We start from the raw sequence: 20,752 nt of genomic DNA on the forward strand, positions 1-20,752 counted from the left end.
ATTTACCGCCAGATCTGTCCCCACCCTCGACTATGGTCACAAACTTTGGGTAGTGACTGAATGAGGTTGCAAATACAAGCCCTGGGAATGCTTTGGTGTTGTCCTTATAAATGGGAGGAGGTGGCTGGGGAGAGGGAGATCTGGGCTCTCTGCTTAGAGTGCTGGATGGCGATCTAGCCTCCGATAAGGGGAAGAATTCTGATGGATGGATGCGTGGATAGAATGGTTGTAAACAGCCAGTCACAGAAAAAGCACTCTACATATATAGGGTTCACTTTGGTCAATATCTATTCAAGTGCTCAGTGGGCTAAGAAGTTGCCTGTAGAGTTTAAAATTATGTACAGTGATCCCTTGCTATATCGCGGTTCACTTTTCGCGGCCTCGCTGTTTCGCGTATTTTTGGGGGGTCCAGTTTTGCTTCTTTTTTTTACCGCACATTGAGTTCTGTGTCCTGATCGGCTGTAGACCAAATTGTCAAATTTACATAAATCTTCGCTAGCAGAAGACAACAAACACAACAGTGTCAGCATCAAAGGATTACAAGGCACATTAAGCAAAACCAAACAATCAGATAAGTCAAGCTTTATTCAACTTATTCTTCTTGCTTTCTCTACTTCCGCACCATTGATTCATTAATTTTGCATTCTCTCGCAGCTGCTCTATTCCCATGTTCTTGACCTGAAAAGAGGGTTTGATCTTTGGTTTCATTCTATAATACTGGACTTATTTTTCTATGAAGGTTTGAACTTTGCGATTCTTTAAACAAGAGTGAAACGTGTGAAAATGTCGATGCCTGTCTGAGAAAACTATAAAGTGTGTAGTGAGGTGTTTTACGGCCTTAAAAACATCTATAATAATTGATAAGATAAGATAAGATGACCTTTATTAGTCCCACAGGTGGGAAATTTGTTTCGTTACAGCAAAAGTGCAAAGTTATGTAGCAGAAATTAGAAAACACTGGAATGCAATAAAATAAAATACTATATACAATAGAATAAAATAGAATAATATATACAATAGAATACAAATGTTATATACAACTTTGCGGATTTCACCTATCGCGGGTTATGTTTAGAACGTAACACCCACGATAAACGAGGGAACAACTATATATAGTTTTTCTTGGTGTTCTTACTCTTGTCTTGATCATTAGGTCACTAACAAGCAAGATGGATGAACTAATAGCGTTACTCTGGAGTCTGATGGAGTATCTGGAGTGTAGCCTGATGTGCTTTAGTGAAATACAGATGAAACAGGACATTCCCGATGACAGTGTATCTATTGAAGGCTTCCACACTGTTCGGGGTGGCAGTGACAGCTTGGTGAGTGGTAAGCAGAAAGGAGGGGGCTTGCTGTTCTTGTTAACAACCGATGGGCTAGACCTGCTCATATCTCAATCAAAGAACTAATTTGTTGCCCGGACAATTTATTTATTTAAAAAGGGACAATACAGTTTAACATTTAAACAGTTTCAATTTGGAGCATGAAACTGATATGCTGCACATAGAGTTTATAGGTATCACAAATTCATAAACATTCATTTTTTTTGTCACTTTTTGGCTTTTATATTCAAAATCCAAACAAACAAAATTACAACATTCAATTAAATAAAACCATAATACAACATGGCTCAAACCAATTAACTGTGTATTTTGAAAAATCAAATTTAAACAGTTTACACAGACTGTCTTTTTGACACTATAAGCAAGGGGTGTCAAACTCAAATACACAGTGGGCCAAAATTCAAAACTGGAACAAAGTCGCGGGCTAACGCTAATATTTATTGAAAAAAAAAATCTTCCTCTAGATATAAGAACGAATCTTTTCTTATGGACTCAAACAAGTTTTGCTGAAAAACTGAATATGGAACAAGCAAAGCTTAATACTAAACAATATATATATTAACTGTATAATACCAGTAGGCCAGCTCTAATAGTAATTTGGTATGGCTCCGCGGGCCAAATGTACAGGGAGTGCAGAATTACTAGGCAAATGAGTATTTTGTCCACATCATCCTCTGCATGCATGTTGTCTTACTCCAAGCTGTATAGGCTCGAAAGCCTACTACCAATTAAGCATATTAGGTGATGTGCATCTCTGTAATGAGAAGGGGTGTGGTCTAATGACATCAACACCCTATATCAGGTGTGCATAATTATTAGGCAACGTCCTTTCCTTTGGCAAAATGGGTCAAAAGAAGGACTTGACAGGCTCAGAAAAGTCAAAAATAGTGAGATATCTTGCAGAGGGATGCAGCAGTCTCAAAATTGCAAAGCTTCTGAAGCGTGATCATCGAACAATCAAGCGTTTCATTCAAAATAGTCAACAGGGTCGCAAGAAGCGTGTGGAAAAACCAAGGCGCAAAATAACTGCCCATGAACTGAGAAAAGTCAAGCGTGCAGCTGCCAAGATGCCACTTGCCACCAGTTTGGCCATATTTCAGAGCTGCAACATCACTGGAGTGCCCAAAAGCGCAAGGTGTGCAATACTCAGAGACATGGCCAAGGTAAGAAAGGCTGAAAGACGACCACCACTGAACAAGACACACAAGCTGAAACGTCAAGACTGGGCCAAGAAATATCTCAAGACTGATTTTTCTAAGGTTTTATGGACTGATGAAATGAGAGTGAGTCTTGATGGGCCAGATGGATGGGCCCGTGGCTGGATTGGTAAAGGGCAGAGAGCTCCAGTCCGACTCAGACGCCAGCAAGGTGGAGGTGGAGTACTGGTTTGGGCTGGTATCATCAAAGATGAGCTTGTGGGGCCTTTTCGGGTTGAGGATGGAGTCAAGCTCAACTCCCAGTCCTACTGCCAGTTTCTGGAAGACACCTTCTTCAAGCAGTGGTACAGGAAGAAGTCTGCATCCTTCAAGAAAAACATGATTTTCATGCAGGACAATGCTCCATCACACGCGTCCAAGTACTCCACAGCGTGGCTGGCAAGAAAGGGTATAAAAGAAGAAAAACTAATGACATGGCCACCTTGTTCACCTGATCTGAACCCCATTGAGAACCTGTGGTCCATCATCAAATGTGAGATTTACAAGGAGGGAAAACAGTACACCTCTCTGAACAGTGTCTGGGAGGCTGTGGTTGCTGCTGCACGCAATGTTGATGGTGAACAGATCAAAACACTGACAGAATCCATGGATGGCAGGCTTTTGAGTGTCCTTGCAAAGAAAGGTGGCTATATTGGTCGCTGATTTGTTTTTGTTTTGTTTTTGAATGTCAGAAATGTATATTTGTGAATGTGGAGATGTTATATTGGTTTCACTGGTAAAAATAAATAATTGAAATGGGTATATATTTGTTTTTTGTTAAGTTGCCTAATAATTATGCACAGTAATAGTCACCTACACACACAGATATCCCCCTTAAATAGCTAAAACTAAAAACAAACTAAAAACGACTTCCAAAAACATTCAGCTTTGATATTAATGAGTTTTTTGGGTTCATTGAGAACATGGTTGTTGTTCAATAATAAAATTATTCCTCAAAAATACAACTTGCCTAATAATTCTGCACTCCCTGTAATTAGGCTGCGGGCCAAATTTGGCCCGCGGGCCAGAGTTTGACACCTATGCTATAAGCCAACTGCCATGTTTAGGTCAAAAAACACTGTTGGCACAACTTTATCATCATCTAAATTGCACATAACATTCTCAGCAAAGTAACGGTTTTCATTTTTTGTAGAACATCTAAAACCAAAATGTGTTGGATGAAACAGTTGATTGATTGGTTGATGATCAGTTAATTGTTCTGCCATAACCTTTTCAAGTAACTTTGATAGAACAGGAAAATGGAAATTACACAATTATTACTATTAAATTTATGTGCCATAGAACCATTGTCTCTGATAACACAGGTAAACAAAAACATGTTTGTAATAATCAGAAACACAACACACTTTTCTAAACCAGTTTATAGATCTGCTTTTAGTTTTTTTTCTCACATTAACTTTTTGAATTATGAGTAATATTAATTTGCAATGGATTTGCATAGTGTCTTTATTAAACCACAGGCACCAATCAATTAACTGTTTCAGTACTCAATAAATATTCAGGTCAGTGTCAGTCAGCTACCACCATTTATTTAAAAACCCTTGTGTATACTATGTCTGGATTTGTACAGTACAGCATCCACAAGTAGTCAGTCAGTGGTGGACAGCTATTCAAAGGCCATTTTCTTGTATTTGTGTCAGTGTTGATGGTATACTTGCACACAAACCACTACATTGGACACTGATGTGTCACTCCTTACCCTGGCGTATGACGTGTTTCCTTGTAATTATTGTTATTTAACCCTTTTATGCATTAATTATGACAACCTCAATCAGGATATTTTCTTAAATATTTTATTCATCTTTTTTTATGCCTAAAGATGAATAAAAATACTTAAGAAAAAAAATCCTGATTGAGGTTGTCATAATTCACGCATAAAACGGTTAACTTAATGTCCTGATGAAAACACTCCCTGTTCATCACTCACCATGCCAAGATTTTCTGGAAATAATTTGAGGTAAGAGTGCAGGAAATGTTTTTTTATTGACATTCGACAACCCAGTTTCTGGTAGGAATTAAGCAGATGCTGAACTCCTTCCTTTTATGCAGGTGACTAGGTAATGCCCAGAAAGCTTTCGAGCCACTTGAGCGCCTCCCAAACTTTCATCCTGCAAAACAGTCTTGATCTGCAGACCAATAAATATCCCTTCCTTCATTTTTGCAGGATTCATCTTTGGAAACCTTTCAGCAAGGTACTGAAAACCTGATGAGTTTGCTTTGCTCATGGCCTTGACAAGATTTTTCATCAAGCCTACCTCAAGGCAGAGGCAGAAACCTGACAGTGCTTGTTCCTGGCTCCTAGGCATCTTATGGCTGCCAGTCACGCTTGATATAATGTTCCACAGTAGATCGGCTGTACCTCAGGCACAGGAAACAGCATTATTTGGTGAATTCTCCTCGCATTCCAATCAAAATACCAATCACCTTCAGATCACCACAGATGTTCCACTAAGGATTTTTATACGTGACTAATTCAAACAGTGTCTTCATATTGTCATAGGACTCCTTTAGATAAACAGAATGGGCAATCGGCATACTTGGTTTGGCATTTCCAATATGGAGTAGGACTGCCTTCAAGCTTCTTTGTGAAGAATCAATGAAGAGACGCCATTCAGCGGGAACATGCTCTTGTGACAAACTGCTAAATGTTGATGTTCTGTTGATGTCATGACAATAGCACAGTGAGCCATCAGGAGTGAAGAACGCTGTCAAGTTATGACTTTGACTTCTGTAGTGAATTTACAGTAACACCCTTGGTAAGCACATTCTTCTGCTTAACCCTCAAAGCAATAAAGTTTGTCTTTTGACAGATTCAGATCACAAACGAGATTGTTCAGCTCTACTTGTGTAAAAGTCTCTGGTTCTGAATCTTCATTGGTCACGTAATCAGGATCTGATGACTCTGGATTGTAACTAGATCCGCCTTGAATATGTTCCTTACCACCTTCTACAGAAGCTAATCCATCATGTGGTCATCATGAGGAACAGACCTTATTGTAGAATCCAGGGTGGGATATATACAATTTTGTGCTTGTTTTTTCAGAGAATCCTTTTGTCTTCAATTAAGATGGCGGCGCGCACAGACGCAGCAGCTCTATGCGCTCCACTTAGGTGCCTTTCCTTTTTGTTTCCCCTCTTTTTATTATTCTTTTGTTTATCTTATTATGTAAAGCCAAATTTTCCGACAACCATCTGGAATTATGCAAGATCGGATATAAGAGCCAGATCCCAATTACCAGTGATTATCAGAGGGTGCACAACATCCCCCCGGAGATAGCCAGAACATCGGGTTCTCCGTGGATTGTTATTGGCTCTGCCAAGAAACGCAGGCGGCGGAAGGAACGCAAACTGGTGCACAAACACTAAGATCATCACCACAGTCTGCTCCCCGGACATAGAGGAAATGTCTGTCATGTGCAGACCTTTCTACTTGCCCAGAGAACTGCCTGCAGTGCTAATAACAGCAGTCTACATACCACCAGACGCTAATGCTAGCTCAGCCCTTGCATACCTGCATGACATAATCTCTGAACAGCAACGGACATACCCAGAGGGAGTACACATCATTGCAGGGGATTTCAACAGAGCATGCTTAAGAACTGTGCTGCCTAAATTTGTACAACATGTGAAATACCCTACGAGAGGAAATAACACCTTGGATCATGTTGACTCAAATATTAAGCAAGCCTACAGATCTGTTCCCCTCCCCCACCTGAGTATGTCCGACCACCTCTCCCTACTCATTGTCCCGGCATACACACCACTCAGGAAAAGGACAAAGTCCACCATCAGAACCATTTATACCATTTCTGAGGAAGCTCTCGCTCAATTGCAGGACTGTTTTGCTCTCAAAGAGTGGAGTGTCTTTGAACAGGATGACCTAGAGACTCACAGAACCGCAGTGCTGGGTTACATCAAACACTGCATAGACACTGTCACCACAGAAAAGCGGGTCCGGGTCTACCCCAACTGTAAACCATGGATGACAAGCAAGGTTCAGTCACTGTTAAAGGTACGCAACTGTGCATACAAATCTGGGGACCAGGACATGTACAGCAGAGCAAGAGCAGACCTTAAAAAGGCATCAGAGCAGCAAAACTGGACTATTCAAACAAGCTATCAGATCACCTCTCTGATAACAACTCCAGGAAGGTATGGGAGGGCCTGAAACACATAACCAATTACAAAGCCAATGGGACAAATATAGATAATATGGACAGCTCGTTAGCAGAGGAACTTAACCATTTTTTAACCGCTTCGAGAAAACTGCAGTCACCCCCACCATGCACACCACCCTGCCCACAGCGTCCTCTGAGCACAGCCCCCACACATTTAGCCTCCAACAACATCAGGTCCGCAATGTGTTCAGAGCAGTAAATCAGAGGAAAGCTGCTGGGCCCGACGGAATACCTGGTAGAGTGCTCAAAGCCTGTGCCTCCCACCCAGCTTCGACCCCCACCAGTTTGCCTATAAGGCAGACTGAACTCCTAGTGTCCTTCTACCGTGCCACTATCGAGAGTGTGCTGGTGCACGCCATCCCTGTGTAGTACACTGGTTGCACAACAGCTGACAAGAAGAGACTACAGAGGGTCATCAAAACTGCAGAGAAGGTGATTGGCTGTCCACTCCCCTCCCTGGACTTAATTGCCAGCTCAAGATGTCTCTCCAGAGCCAGGGGAATTATAAAGGACCACCTCCATCCTAACCTCCACCTCTTCAACATCCTGCCCTCTGGAAAAAGGCTCAGATCCATCAGGTGCAAAACCAGCAGACTAAAGAACAGCTTCTTCCCGTGGGCTGTCAGAACTCTTAATGCAAACTAAGAATGTGTAAAGACTTCCCCAACACATCCACTCTGACAGTGCTGTTGATCATCTATGTGCAATATCTAAGTCTTTCCATGTTCTGTGCAATATTTTTGGCTCATGTGCAATATTTTGGTCCCAGTCTATTTCAATGTTTCTTACACATACACCATTGTATATAGTTTCACTCACATATATGTATACATATACACTGCTTTTTATTGTATTTATTTATTTTCCCCCCTTCGTTGTATATTGGTTTCTCTTCTTCTTACTTTTGCACCTTTGTGGTCTAGCTACCCAATTTCGCTGTGCAAGAAACTGCACAATGACAATAAATAGCTCTAAGTCTCTAAGTCTCTAAGTCTTCACATGGCAAAAATAGCAATCATTGAGATGATCTCACGGTTTCTGCCACACCATCAGGATTGCAAATAGCATTGCTGCTTTTTGCAGAGTTAGCAAGTCCACTGGAACAACTGTTGCAGGAGAAATGTTGACCCCAAGATTTATCCTGGTCACCCAGTGGACAGCCAAAGTACAATTTGTATATCTTCTTAAGGTCTGTGGTAATTAGGCAATGTTGTGCTTTAGTTGTTAATGAACCACCCAAGTAACAGAAACTGTCTAGGGCGCAGAGCAATTGCAATTTTTGGTATGAATTAACCAAAAAAAAAAAAAAAAGAACTCTGCTAGCTAGCATAATGGACAGGTTTTTGACGGGGCTCGCACACAAACGAAAAGCAGAAGTTGAAGCATCACCAAATATGCATACAAACCCACTTCCTTCCAAACCAAAAAGCAGAAAATATGATGAAGCATTTCTTGCGCTTGGCTTCACCTGCACAACGGTGGGTAATGAGTAGGGATGGGTATCAAAAACCGGTTCTTGTTGAGAACCGGTTCCCACTGTTTCAATTCCTTGGAATTGTTTGCCATTTTTGCAAACGATTCCCTTATCGATTCCAGTTTCCCCGAATGACGTCACCACGTTGCGGAGCGTCATTTACCTGGCAGGAAACATGGCGGCTCAAACGCTCAAAAGTTTGGTTATACTTTTCGAGAACAGATGACAACAGGGCAACTTGCAATACTTGTAAAGTATAAAGTAGATATTTTGTTTAAGGGAGGAAACACTACGAATATGCAAAAGCATTTTCTCACAAAACGCACAATGACCTTAAATGAATGTCGTGTTTTTAATTCCGCTCCGGACTCGTGAATCTCAACCCAGCAGCAGCGGTAACGTTTGCACGTCTTCTCCCGTTAATGCGGCAGGTAAATAATCAACTAACAGTGCATATTATGTTAGCGTGATCTGCCTTATTACAAAACCTGCCATTACTGTGCATTTAGGTGACCATGATGAGCGAGACAGACAGAGTCTGGCTCAGATGCTGGCAGTTCTCGCTGCAGTCTATTACTAGTAATACTATAACTTTTTTATACATGGGCCCATACTGGTAATGACTGATGTCATCGCCACAGTCAACTACATTAAAACACGACCTGTGAAAGCCCAGATTTTTTCGGCACTGTGTGAAGAAATGGGCTCCAACTACACAGCCGTTTTGTATCACAGCGAGTCCCAATGGCTGTCATGTGGGAAGGAGAGAGGTCTTTGAACTGCGAGATGAGATCCGCAGCTTTTTGAAGAAAGAGGGCAGTGATCTTACCAACAAATTTAACTGTAACAACTTTCTCATGAAACTGGCATACCTCAGTGACATGTTCCTGAAACTCAATGAACTAAATTTACAGATGCAGGGCAGGAACACTCACCTCCCACATCTGACAGATAAAGTCACATCATTTGTCAGAAAACTTGAAATGTGGAAGCAACGAGTGAAAGATAGAAACGTGGACTCATTTGAGAATTTGAAATCATTCATTGAAGACAACAAGCTGCAGAATACAGTGATCCCATGCATGAACAAACACGTCTGCCCTTCAGAAACATTTCCAGAGACATTACCTGGTGCAAGATTCCAAATAATATGACTGGATCCGTGACCCCTTCAGTCCAACACCCCCTGCTGACTTCAGCACATACAAGGAGGAACAGTTCATTGATCTTACCTGTGATTCAACTAAGAGGCTGCAGTTTAATTCAAAGACCCTGAAGATCTTCTTGTAAAACAAATTGCAAAAAAGCAAAAAAAGTTTGGGTGCCACTGATCTATTCAGTTGTGTAAATCCACAAGAGCAGTAAAACTTAGAGCAGTAGTAGCCCAGCTCAGTTAATCACAGTTTGTGAAAAATCTGCTGGAGTTCTCAATAGAAAGTTCTTTGAGTTGTGATTATTTTCCCTATTGACTACAATTTTAGGGTTCCTCCATGTGCTGAATCCCACTTTAATCCCTTCCATACTCATTTTGCTGGTTAGAGACAAGAAAAAGTTTGGGGTTTTTTTCCTTCTTTTTCAATTTCCATCTTCTACTAAAGTAATTCAAGTATAAGCTGGGCTACTATAGCGCCAGGTTCAGTTAACTTTGTAAAAAAACTGCTGGTTGAATCATCTTCCAACAAGCAACAACTTTTTACTTTCTTAATTGGAGTATATTTCAGAGCCTGTACTTTTTCGCTTTTATTTGAGTAAAGAAGTTGAATTAGTAAATGGACTTATTCTTATACAGGGAGTGCAGAATTATTAGGCAAGTTGTATTTTTGAGGAATAATTTTATTATTGAACAACAACCATGTTCTCAATGAACCCAAAAAACTCATTAATATCAAAGCTGAATGTTTTTGGAAGTCGTTTTTAGTTTGTTTTTAGTTTTAGCTATTTAAGGGGGATATCTGTGTGTGTAGGTGACTATTACTGTGCATAATTATTAGGCAACTTAACAAAAAACAAATATATACCCATTTCAATTATTTATTTTTACCAGTGAAACCAATATAACATCTCCACATTCACAAATATACATTTCTGACATTCAAAAACAAAACAAAAACAAATCAGCGACCAATATAGCCACCTTTCTTTGCAAGGACACTCAAAAGCCTGCCATCCATGGATTCTGTCAGTGTTTTAAACTGTTCACCATCAACATTGCGTGCAGCAGCAACCACAGCCTCCCAGACACTGTTCAGAGAGGTGTACTGTTTTCCCTCCTTGTAAATCTCACATTTGATGATGGACCACAGGTTCTCAATGGGGTTCAGATCAGGTGAACAAGGTGGCCATGTCATTAGTTTTTCTTCTTTTATACCCTTTCTTGCCAGCCACGCTGTGGAGTACTTGGACGCGTGTGATGGAGCATTGTCCTGCATGAAAATCATGTTTTTCTTAAAGGATGCAGACTTCTTCCTGTACCACTGCTTGAAGAAGGTGTCTTCCAGAAACTGGCAGTAGGACTGGGAGTTGAGCTTGACTCCATCCTCAACCCGAAAAGGCCCCACGAGCTCATCTTTGATGATACCAGCCCAAACCAGTACTCCACCTCCACCTTGCTGGCGTCTGAGTCGGACTGGAGCTCTCTGCCCTTTACCAATCCAGCCACGGGCCCATCCATCTGGCCCATCAAGACTCACTCTCATTTCATCAGTCCATAAAACCTTAGAAAAACCAGTCTTGAGATATTTCTTGGCCCAGTCTTGACGTTTCAGCTTGTGTGTCTTGTTCAGTGGTGGTCGTCTTTCAGCCTTTCTTACCTTGGCCATGTCTCTGAGTATTGCACACCTTGTGCTTTTGGGCACTCCAGTGATGTTGCAGCTCTGAAATATGGCCAAACTGGTGGCAAGTGGCATCTTGGCAGCTGCACGCTTGACTTTTCTCAGTTCATGGGCAGTTATTTTGCGCCTTGGTTTTTCCACACGCTTCTTGCGACCCTGTTGACTATTTTGAATGAAACGCTTGATTGTTCGATGATCACGCTTCAGAAGCATTGCAATTTTGAGACTGCTGCATCCCTCTGCAAGATATCTCACTATTTTTGACTTTTCTGAGCCTGTCAAGTCCTTCTTTTGACCCATTCTGCCAAAGGAAAGGACGTTGCCTAATAATTATGCACACCTGATATAGGGTGTTGATGTCATTAGACCACACCCCTTCTCATTACAGAGATGCACATCACCTAATATGCTTAATTGGTAGTAGGCTTTCGAGCCTATACAGCTTGGAGTAAGACAACATGCATGCAGAGGATGATGTGGACAAAATATTCATTTGCCTAATAATTCTGCACTCCCTGTATAGCACTTTTCTACTCTTCCGAAGTACTCAAAGCGCTGTATACAACATGCCACACTCACCCAATCACACCCATTCTCACAAGCACTTTCTCTATACATAGTGCTTTCTAACTACTACACATTCATACTCTGATGGACGCATCACAGAGCAACTTGGGGTTAGTATCTTGCCTAAGGATACTTGACATGCAGACTGGAGCCAGGGATCAAACCACCAACCTTCCGATCAGTAGGTGACCTGCTCTACCTCCTGAGCTACAGCCACCCCTAGTACTTCAAGTTTTAATGGAGTTTTTTTTTTTTGGTCTGTACTTCTAAGTAAGTACAGAATGTCTGTATTTTTGCCACTCTGGGTGAGAGTAATATAAAGCTTTAGCTTTATGTAATTTCAAGACTATGATCAGTATTACTTTAGTAGTTAATGCTGTTTTTAGAGCAAAATCTATTGTTCACTAGTTTTTTCACAAGTTAATTTATTTCACTATCTAAAAATGGAAGGCAATTTTCAGCTATATTTCAACTAACACTTGATTTGACACTTGACACACAGATTAAAAGTAAAGCTCAATTCTACGAGGAAAATCAAATTCCCACACAGCTTTTCTTAAAGTGTGCACTGAGTTTAAGTGTTAATGGTTCTAATGACCAAAGTCACATATGTGCTAAACAGTGTCCCACGTACCCTACATAGTTTGCTCTGGCAACAAATTCAATTACTACATTATATAGTGTCCTCTTGTGTTACCTGGACCCCGACCAAGTAGTAACCAAGTAACTCAATAATATCAAATACCCAAGGTGAAAATATAAAGTCATTCTCTTACCTTTGACTGGAGATGTTGGTGAGTGTGGTAGGATTATGCACAGATAAGGTATATTTGCTTGTGGAAAGGTTTGTCTCTGTCTCCTTTTCAGCTGTATGCTTCATTGTCTTTCCATTATGTTGCTATAAACAGAAAGCAGAAACCACACTGACAACTGTTATGAATTTACAGATTCAAATTGTGATTCCTTTTATTTGATAACAGTAACAGCATACACCAATAAGCTGCAAATCTTGAAGAGGCAAGTTAGAATTTGGGCGTCCAGTGGTAGAGTTTGCCACATTGGAGTCAATACCAGTACTGGTATTCTTCCTCTTATTCCTTAGACGTTGCCTTAAACGGTCCCGTAGTTTCTTTCTCTGCTTCCTGTTTGTAAAGAAACAAAGTAGATCGTGAAAGAGCCCAGATCGCAACTTGGATACATAACTGATGGCAGTCCCACATAAACAAAAAGATAGTAAAAGTAATTCATAGTTGATGCTAGCAAAAGTAATTTATGTTTATAACATTGTACAACAGTACAATGAATATGGTTGTATTGGCCACGAGCAACACAAATTCCTCAAAATTCTCTCAGCCCACTTGGTTTTACCGTATCTCTGATCATTGAATTGTGGATGATGTCCAGCTTTATAGGTAACTTTAGAAATGTTATAATGGTTTCACTGTGTGAAGAAGTGCAATGGATGAATGTAACAGACTTTTGTAGCTAAATCACAATAAAAGACACATCAAATCATGCTTTGAATCAGATATTAAACAAACATACATTTTCAATTACAAAAATTGTAAAACTAATAGTCTATACTAATGTTTGAACCAAGGAGGTCTACTGCACAATTAAAATTGTACAATTGAGCATCTACTAATTAAAATACTTCAGAGTATCTCATCTTAACATCTTTTTTTATTCTTTGATCTGAATACTTTCTTTTATTGATGCCCCTTCTTTTTTATACATTTTGCATTCATTTATTCAACCACAACTACAAAAGAGAAACTGCACCCTGAATTTGGCGGTACAATATGAAACTATAATAAAATCAGGGACAGTACCTACATAGTATACAATGAAAAACAAAAAATGGCATTAATGACATTACTTGGTTTTGCAGTAGGCAACCACACACATGATTCCAACGACTAGGAGCGCAATGCAGATTCCAGTTATTGTTAAAATACGTTTCTGATACAGCTCCTCAGCTTCTGAAAAAAAAGGACAACCATTCTTTAAAACATTATATCTAAACACACACAGTCAACCACAAACACACACAAAGACTCTGTCAGCCCTAAACCCAAACAATTTTTAAAACGACTCTGTAATACAGTTTTTATATTTCTAGCAACCACAGTCCACATGCAAAGATTTGAAGAGAGATAAATCTGTGTCTTTAATCTAACTGAAATGTAATTATTAGAGGGGGAAAGGCAGTGGCAGGTGTATTATGCTCTTTGATTCCCATAAGCTTATAATTCATATTATTTTTTTTATTTTTTGTCCAAAATTAATCAAATTTAAATCAGTCGTAGAGGTGACAAATAACAAAGTACTTCATTTCACATCACTGCATACCTTCAAATATCAAAGTGGTTTGAAACTAAACAGTTAATACACAAATATGGATGGGTACCGGTATCCGGTGCCATTATGGCACCAGTTCTGACATAAACGGTAGTAATCAGACCGAAAAGCACCGCACATTTCATTGCTTTATTTCGGTGCTTTTTTTTCTTGAGATGTCATACACTTTGGATTCTAGCCAATCATTTTACCTTTCCAAGGATAGTAGGTGGGCCCAGGTAGGTATGTTCTTTTAGAGCAGAGCTACAGATTAAAAATGCCCAAGGCGAAGCGGTCAAAAGTCTGGCTGTACTTCACAGCAAAAGATGCAAACTCAGCAGCCTGCAACAAGTGCTTTAAGGTGATACTGTGATACTGTCAAAGGAGGTAACACCTCGAATCTGATGAAACACCTGGCGACGTATAGCATTTTGTTAAAAGCCGAGAAATGCGCCGTGTTTGATAGCTTGCTGCAAGACCTCACACCAAGCACATCTACTGCGGGTGTGGTGCCTGTTATCGGATCTGGAGTTAGCAACATCCCCCTAGAACCCGAAGAGGAGAGTCCTGGCCCTAGCCCTGCCAGTGTAGCAGAAATGATGGCAGATGATAATGCTAGCAGCAGCCGTTCTTCTCTTAATGTGGCTTAATGTTGTTCGTGTGTAATTTACGTTGAGTAGGCTAACCACGTTATTAAATTAATGCATGTAAGGTGACCTAACAAACACCGTCGTAGTTACATGCGGCTGTCTTCTTGTTTGATGGCAGATACTCCCTTCACCCTGGCCAAAAAAGCTAAAATGACCAAAGAAAAAGTGGAAAACAGCTAAACATGAGAGGTCTTTGGACAAAGTTTGTGTTTTTTCCATTGTTTAAGCACTGCTTCCAGCCAAGAGTGATACCATATATGCCCTATAGCTGCAGAAAAGGCTAACATTGTTATCTTTTTACAAAAAAACACAGCTAAACATGAGAGGTTTTTGGACAAAGTTTGTGTTTTCCATTCTTTAAGCACCGGTTCGAGCACTGTTTAAGCACTGGCACCATTTCAAAAGTACCGGTGTGGCATAAGTATCTGATAAAACCTAGACGATACCCATCCCTATACACAAAGGACTATCCTAACGGTGTTTCACCAAGGATTATTACATATAAAGTGACGGAAAAGGCAAAAACGTGTAATTTATGCATAACTTATTGTATGTTTGTTTTGGGGAGTTTTGCCACATCAAAACGAGTGTCAATGTACATAAGATATATTTGTGATACTTCAGAATCTAGATAGACCTACAGAAGAGGAGCGAGCATAAAAGGAGTAATATAGCAGGTAAATTAAAAGGCAATGTTTCAGTTAACAAGTTAACAAGTATCAGCAGACACACAAACTGTTTGTGTTCAGCCTGCACACTGTGTCCACTTGTGTTTCCCAGGTAGAGGAAAGAGTGAGAGCAAACGTCACACAGCAATGGAGAATGATAAGGACTACTCAGTGACATTTGATAAACTTGGCGTTGGAAATCAGCCAAAACAATTCATTAAAAACATCTGCTTACATCTTCTTGAATTCAAATGTGTAAATCTACAAATATTAACAAAATCTCAGAGCCGCAGCAGCTGATCACAGCCAGTGTACAAAGAAAATCTATTGAGGCTCATGTAACATATGTGTTAAATACTTGTAAATTTCACCCCAAACACCTTTTTTTTTAAATTAAATATTTCATTTTGCATTTTAATCTCCTGCCTGTGTGATCTGAGTCTGTGTGTGTTCATGTGTGTGCGCGCTACATATGACGTAGGCGCGTGCATGTGTGCCCCGGTCACCGCTCCTTTCAGCATGGCCGGAGGAGAGGTGTCCTGGCAGACGCGACACACACAGCTCAGGCCTTTATTTCTGTGTTGCAGATGTGCAGTAAAAAGCCAAAGACCCAGTGCTGTCTCCTGTCTCTTACTTTCATGCCAGAACACAATGCATAGACAGACGTAACATACAGATGGGTTACATTGGTGCATCAAGCATCGACGTCATCTCGATCACCTCTGCCCTTTGCAACACATAGGCAGCGACTGCCAAACAACCGCCAGCAGGCTCTTAAACGACTGCACACTCTCAAGCAGAGTCTTGACAGGAAGGCAGACATAAGAGATCACTTTGTTAAGTTCATCCAGAAGATGTTTGACACTCAGCAAGCAGAGTTAGCACGTGCTTTGAAGCCTGAGGAAGAGTGCTGGTATCTTCCATTGTTTGGAGCATACCATCCGCAAAAGCCTGGACAAATACGGGTAGTTTTTGACTCGAGCGCCAAACACGAGGGGGTGTCGTTGAATGATGTCCTTTTAAGTGGTCCAGACTTGAACAACACTTTGGTTGGAGTGCTACTGCGGTTTCGAAAGGAGCTTATAGCAATAACTGCAGATGTTCTACTGCTTTACTGTAAGGGAAGATCACCGGAACTACCTACGTTTTCTCTGGTACCGAAACAATGACCTCTCAAAAGATGTGACAGAGTTCCGCATGACAGTGCATGTGTTTGGCAATACCCCTCACCAGCTGTGGCGATCTATGGGCTGAGAAAAGCAGCTCAAGCAGGAGAGGCAGAGCACAGCAAAGATGCAAGGAAGTTTGTTACCAGAAACCTTTATGTCGACAACTGTCTGACTTCACTCCCTACAGAAACAGAAGCCATCAGTCTTCTTCAAAGAACACAGAAGATGTTAGCTGAGTCCAATTTATGGCTACACAAAATTGCCTCAAACAGTAGCAAGGTAATGGATGCATTTCCAGCTGATGATCTGGCCAAGGACCTGAAAAACCTAGACCTAGGGACAGATTCTCTTCCTGTTCAGCGTAGCCTTGGACTGAGCTGGAGTCTTGAATCAGATCTTAGATGCCATGCTGCTGCAGTCGGGGCCTACCCGTCTTTCTCATGAAGTCCTTCACCTTGATGGCAGAAGTGATGGCAATTATGAATGCTCATCCATTGGTTCCGGTGAGTACAGATCCAGAGTCACCGACAGTGTTGACACCAGCAATGCTTCTTACTCAGAAGGCAAACGTTGTGTCTGCTCCCGAAGGGGTGTTTGACTTGAAAGACCTATACAGGAAACAGTGGCGACATGTCCAATGTCTAGCCGACATCTTTTGGAAACGATGGCGACAAGAATATTTGACAACACTGCAGTCCAGAAAGAAGTGGATCAATGACAAAAGGGACATGCAAGTCGGAGACATTGTCTTACTGAAGGATGACCAACCAAGCGAAATGAACGGCCTATTGGTCTCATTGTTAAGAACATCCCTAGTCAAGATAATAAAGTCAGAAAGGTGGAGGTTAGGGTTGTGAAACAAGGTGCTCCACGGATTTACCTATGTCCAGTTTCTCAGCTCATCCTTCTGTTCCCCAAGGAAACTATAAAGAAAGACTGAGGTATACAGGAAACTAAACAGTAAAGTAAAAGAAGTAGTGGTATAAAATAATTTGTGTGTTGGTATAACTTTAATGTGGTAATATGCTTTTGTTTGTATGATTTGTTTGTGTTAAAAGTCCGTTTGTTCATTGTAACTGTTTATACTACGTTACCCATGATGCACCTTGGTATCTGTACTTCCGGTTGGGAACGTGTTCAGCGCAGTTCTGCGCAGATGAGAGGTGTGTCGGAGGATAACGTATTTACTTGCATTCCTGTGTGAGTTAATACTGTGTGCGTGCTTACTATGTGAGTATTGTAAGATGAGAGCGATGCTTGTTTGACTTTATCTGTGTAATTTGCTACGTAAGAAGCTAGTCTCGTTGCTATCGCTAAGATACGTTTTTTGACCTACTACAGGCAGGCTTGTGTTCAGCCCAGATTTCATTCCATATATGACTTACTGTCAAGCATTGTGGTTGTAGGTGGATGTAACTATTTACTATGTTTATTCTCTGAAGCGTTGTAATCTGCAGAGGTCTGGTTTGCCAATGTATATACGAGCCAGAAATTCATTTATGGTCTTAGGGTGCCATCTAGTGGCCATGAGGTTATGGCAGATTGTATAACATTACGCTGGAAACCCACAGTACTGTAGAAGGGGTACACTGCTATCCATAGTGGTTAATACAAATGTTTGTTCTTTCTGTTTACAGATGACCACACACACACCCATATACACACTCACACCCCCTTTACCTGCATGTGAATACTGTAATGCCTCCCTACCAACGCTGTACATCCTGTTGATGTCATCTGCCACCTCCTTAGTAAAGTTATTTGAACTACCTCACTGTGGAGTGCCATTCCTTCTGACCGAGGACGACTCAGTTGAAGCGTGATCGGCAATCAGTGCAAACATACATTACAGTTTGTATGATTTGGGAAGTTGTTATGCCCAGCTTGTTTGCTACAAGTGCTCAGTGGAGGTGAAACCTTTGCCCACGCATGCCTTTAAGTTTCCATTACATACTATAACCTCAACTATCTGATTTGTGATGCATGTGTAATTTGAGTATACTGAGTTACTATTTCAGCTGTGTGGTCATTACTCATTTGTAAAGCTACTTGTGCGCTAGCGACTGTATATTAGCATGTGTTTGCTAACTTGCTATGATCAATAATGCTAGTTAACTGAAGGTGTTTATGTTTAATTTAGGCAACCTTAAGATTGATGTTTTTGCTGGTTGTCATGAAAACCAAGTTTCAATTAGTACATTATGTATGCTCAGTGAATGAGAAGGTAATTATCTGTTTTGTGTTTATTTAGTTTTACAAAAAGAAAAGAGAAAGGAGAGATAAGCTAAATCACGCCCACATCTAGTGAGGACAGAACAGTTAAATACTTGTGAATTTCACTCAAAACACCTTTTGCATTTTAATCTCCTTGAGGAATAACACATAACACCAATACATAATACACTCCAACACAGATTTGAAGACCTAAAAGTTATTGTATTCAATCTTTCTACTAATAACTTATTCTACAAATAACCTTATTTCTACAATAATAGATGTATTTAACAGTGCTTTTCCCCCCATCATTTTTGCCATCTTTCTGTGTTTCTTGCTTCACTTTCAGCTCAGCCACACTGCTCACTGTGGATGGCTGCACTCTCTATTTGTTTTGACAAAGATTTTTGTCTGTTCAAAGGGAGTTCCCCCCTTGTGCCACCAAGAAGTGTCCTTCCTCACAGGAGATTTTGGAATTGCTTGGTTTTTATTTATAATCTTTTTTTTCTTTTCTTTTTTACCTTGCAACATGAAGAACCATGAAGGAAATATTGATTTGTCTGTATACTTGTATATATATGGACTGAGTAGTCCATGTTATTACAAGAAACAGGCATGCAGACATCTGCACAGACCCCTTCGCTCACCATCTAATGATAACATTTATGTTGAACCTTTGACCTGTTTAAAAAACTGCATTTGAAAAGACTTGGAATGAGCTACCTAGATACTTAAGACCTGCAACTACAACTTTAAATCTCCACCATAAATGCATCACATCATAGTCTAAGCAGGCATTATGTTCTTATTACTGAGCAAGTATTTCCATGCTGTCACTGGAGTCACCAGGATGTAGAACATAAAAAATGAACAAATTCAGCATTCAACTTGCCAATCAGATTTAAATACTCAGAAACTAAAGGTGCCAGAACACTGTCCAGCAACCCAAGAAGAGAAGCCCAGACCTCTGCTGATTCTCATTCCCACCGCTTCACACTTGGCTGCGAACCATTCCAAAGCACGCTCAAGGCCATCACCTGATGAAGCCAAAAGAACCACATCATCCACAAAAAGCAAAGATGAGAATCTGAGACCACCCAGGTGAAAGCCTTCCGCCACTTGGCTACATCCAGAAATTCGGTCCATAAAAATTACAAACAGAATCGGCAACAAAGGGCAGTCTTGGCAGAGCCCATCACCCACAAGGAACAAGTCCGACTTATTGCCGGCTATGTGGACCAAGCTCTTGCAATGGTTGTACAAGGATCGAATGGCCCGTAACAGTAGGCCAGACACCCCATACTCCTGGAGCACCTCCTACAGGACACCCCGAGGCCACACTAAGCTGGTTGGGCAAACTCCCATGCACCCTCAAGTATCCTTGAGAGGATAAAGTGCTGATCCAGTGTTGCACGACCAGGACAAAAACCGCATTGTTCCTCCTGTGTCCAAGGTTTGACTAACGGATGGACTCTCCTTTCCAGCACCCTGGCATAGACCTTGGCAGGGAGGCTGAGAAGTGGGATTTCCCTACAGTTGGAACACACCCTCCGGTCCCCTTTCTTAAAGATGGGAATCACCATCCCGGTCTGCCAATCCAGGGGTACTGCCCCTGATCTCCACTCAACAGTGTAGAGGCGTGTCAACCCAGATAGTCCTACAACATCCAGAGCCTTCAGGATCTCAGGGCGGACCTCATCCACCCCAGTGGCTATGACACCAAGGAGTTGTTTAACTGCCTCAGTGACCTCGCCCCCAGAGATTGGCGGGTTATCCAGTTTGTCCCCAGTCTCTGCTTCCTCCACGGAAGACATGCCAGTGGGATTAAGGAGGTCCTCTAAGTATTCCTTCTGCCACCCAACAAGTCAGCAGTGCTCCACCCGCACTATACACAGTGCCGGTAGCACACCACTTTCCCCTCCTGAGTAACGTAACGGTTTGCCAGAATCTCTTTGAGGCAGTCCAAAAGTCTTTTTGAGTTTTTGCTCCAGCCACTCCCTGTGCTGCGTTCCGCTTGGCCTGTTGGTACCTATCAGTTGACTCTGAAGTCCCACAGGCTAACCAAGCCCGATAGGACATCTTCTTCAGCTTGATGGCTCCC

General features: G+C 41.2%; 1 protein-coding gene across 4 annotated transcripts in view; it reads right to left on the minus strand.

Annotated features, from left to right (window-relative positions):
• Positions 1–20,752, minus strand: part of nrg1 (neuregulin 1) — a 56,978-nt gene that overhangs the window by 20,486 nt on the left and 15,740 nt on the right. For 3 of the 4 annotated variants that reach the window (XM_086301595.1, XM_086301597.1, XM_086301593.1), the window contains 3 exons: positions 13,490–13,592; positions 12,602–12,752; positions 12,387–12,508 (listed from right to left, as the gene is read on the minus strand). In XM_086301595.1, the coding sequence (XP_086157721.1) occupies positions 12,387–12,508; positions 12,602–12,752; positions 13,490–13,592 (376 nt within the window). The remainder of the gene's footprint in view (positions 1–12,386; positions 12,509–12,601; positions 12,753–13,489; positions 13,593–20,752) is intronic. The other variant, XM_086301596.1, reaches the window with a different exon arrangement.

This window comes from Aulonocara sp. 'chitande type north' Nkhata Bay, linkage group LG7, assembly GCF_057382095.1.
Source record: "Aulonocara sp. 'chitande type north' Nkhata Bay isolate Kocher_YH1m ecotype deep benthic linkage group LG7, A_spYH_male_GT1.1, whole genome shotgun sequence".
NCBI lineage: Eukaryota > Metazoa > Chordata > Actinopteri > Cichliformes > Cichlidae > Aulonocara > Aulonocara sp. 'chitande type north' Nkhata Bay.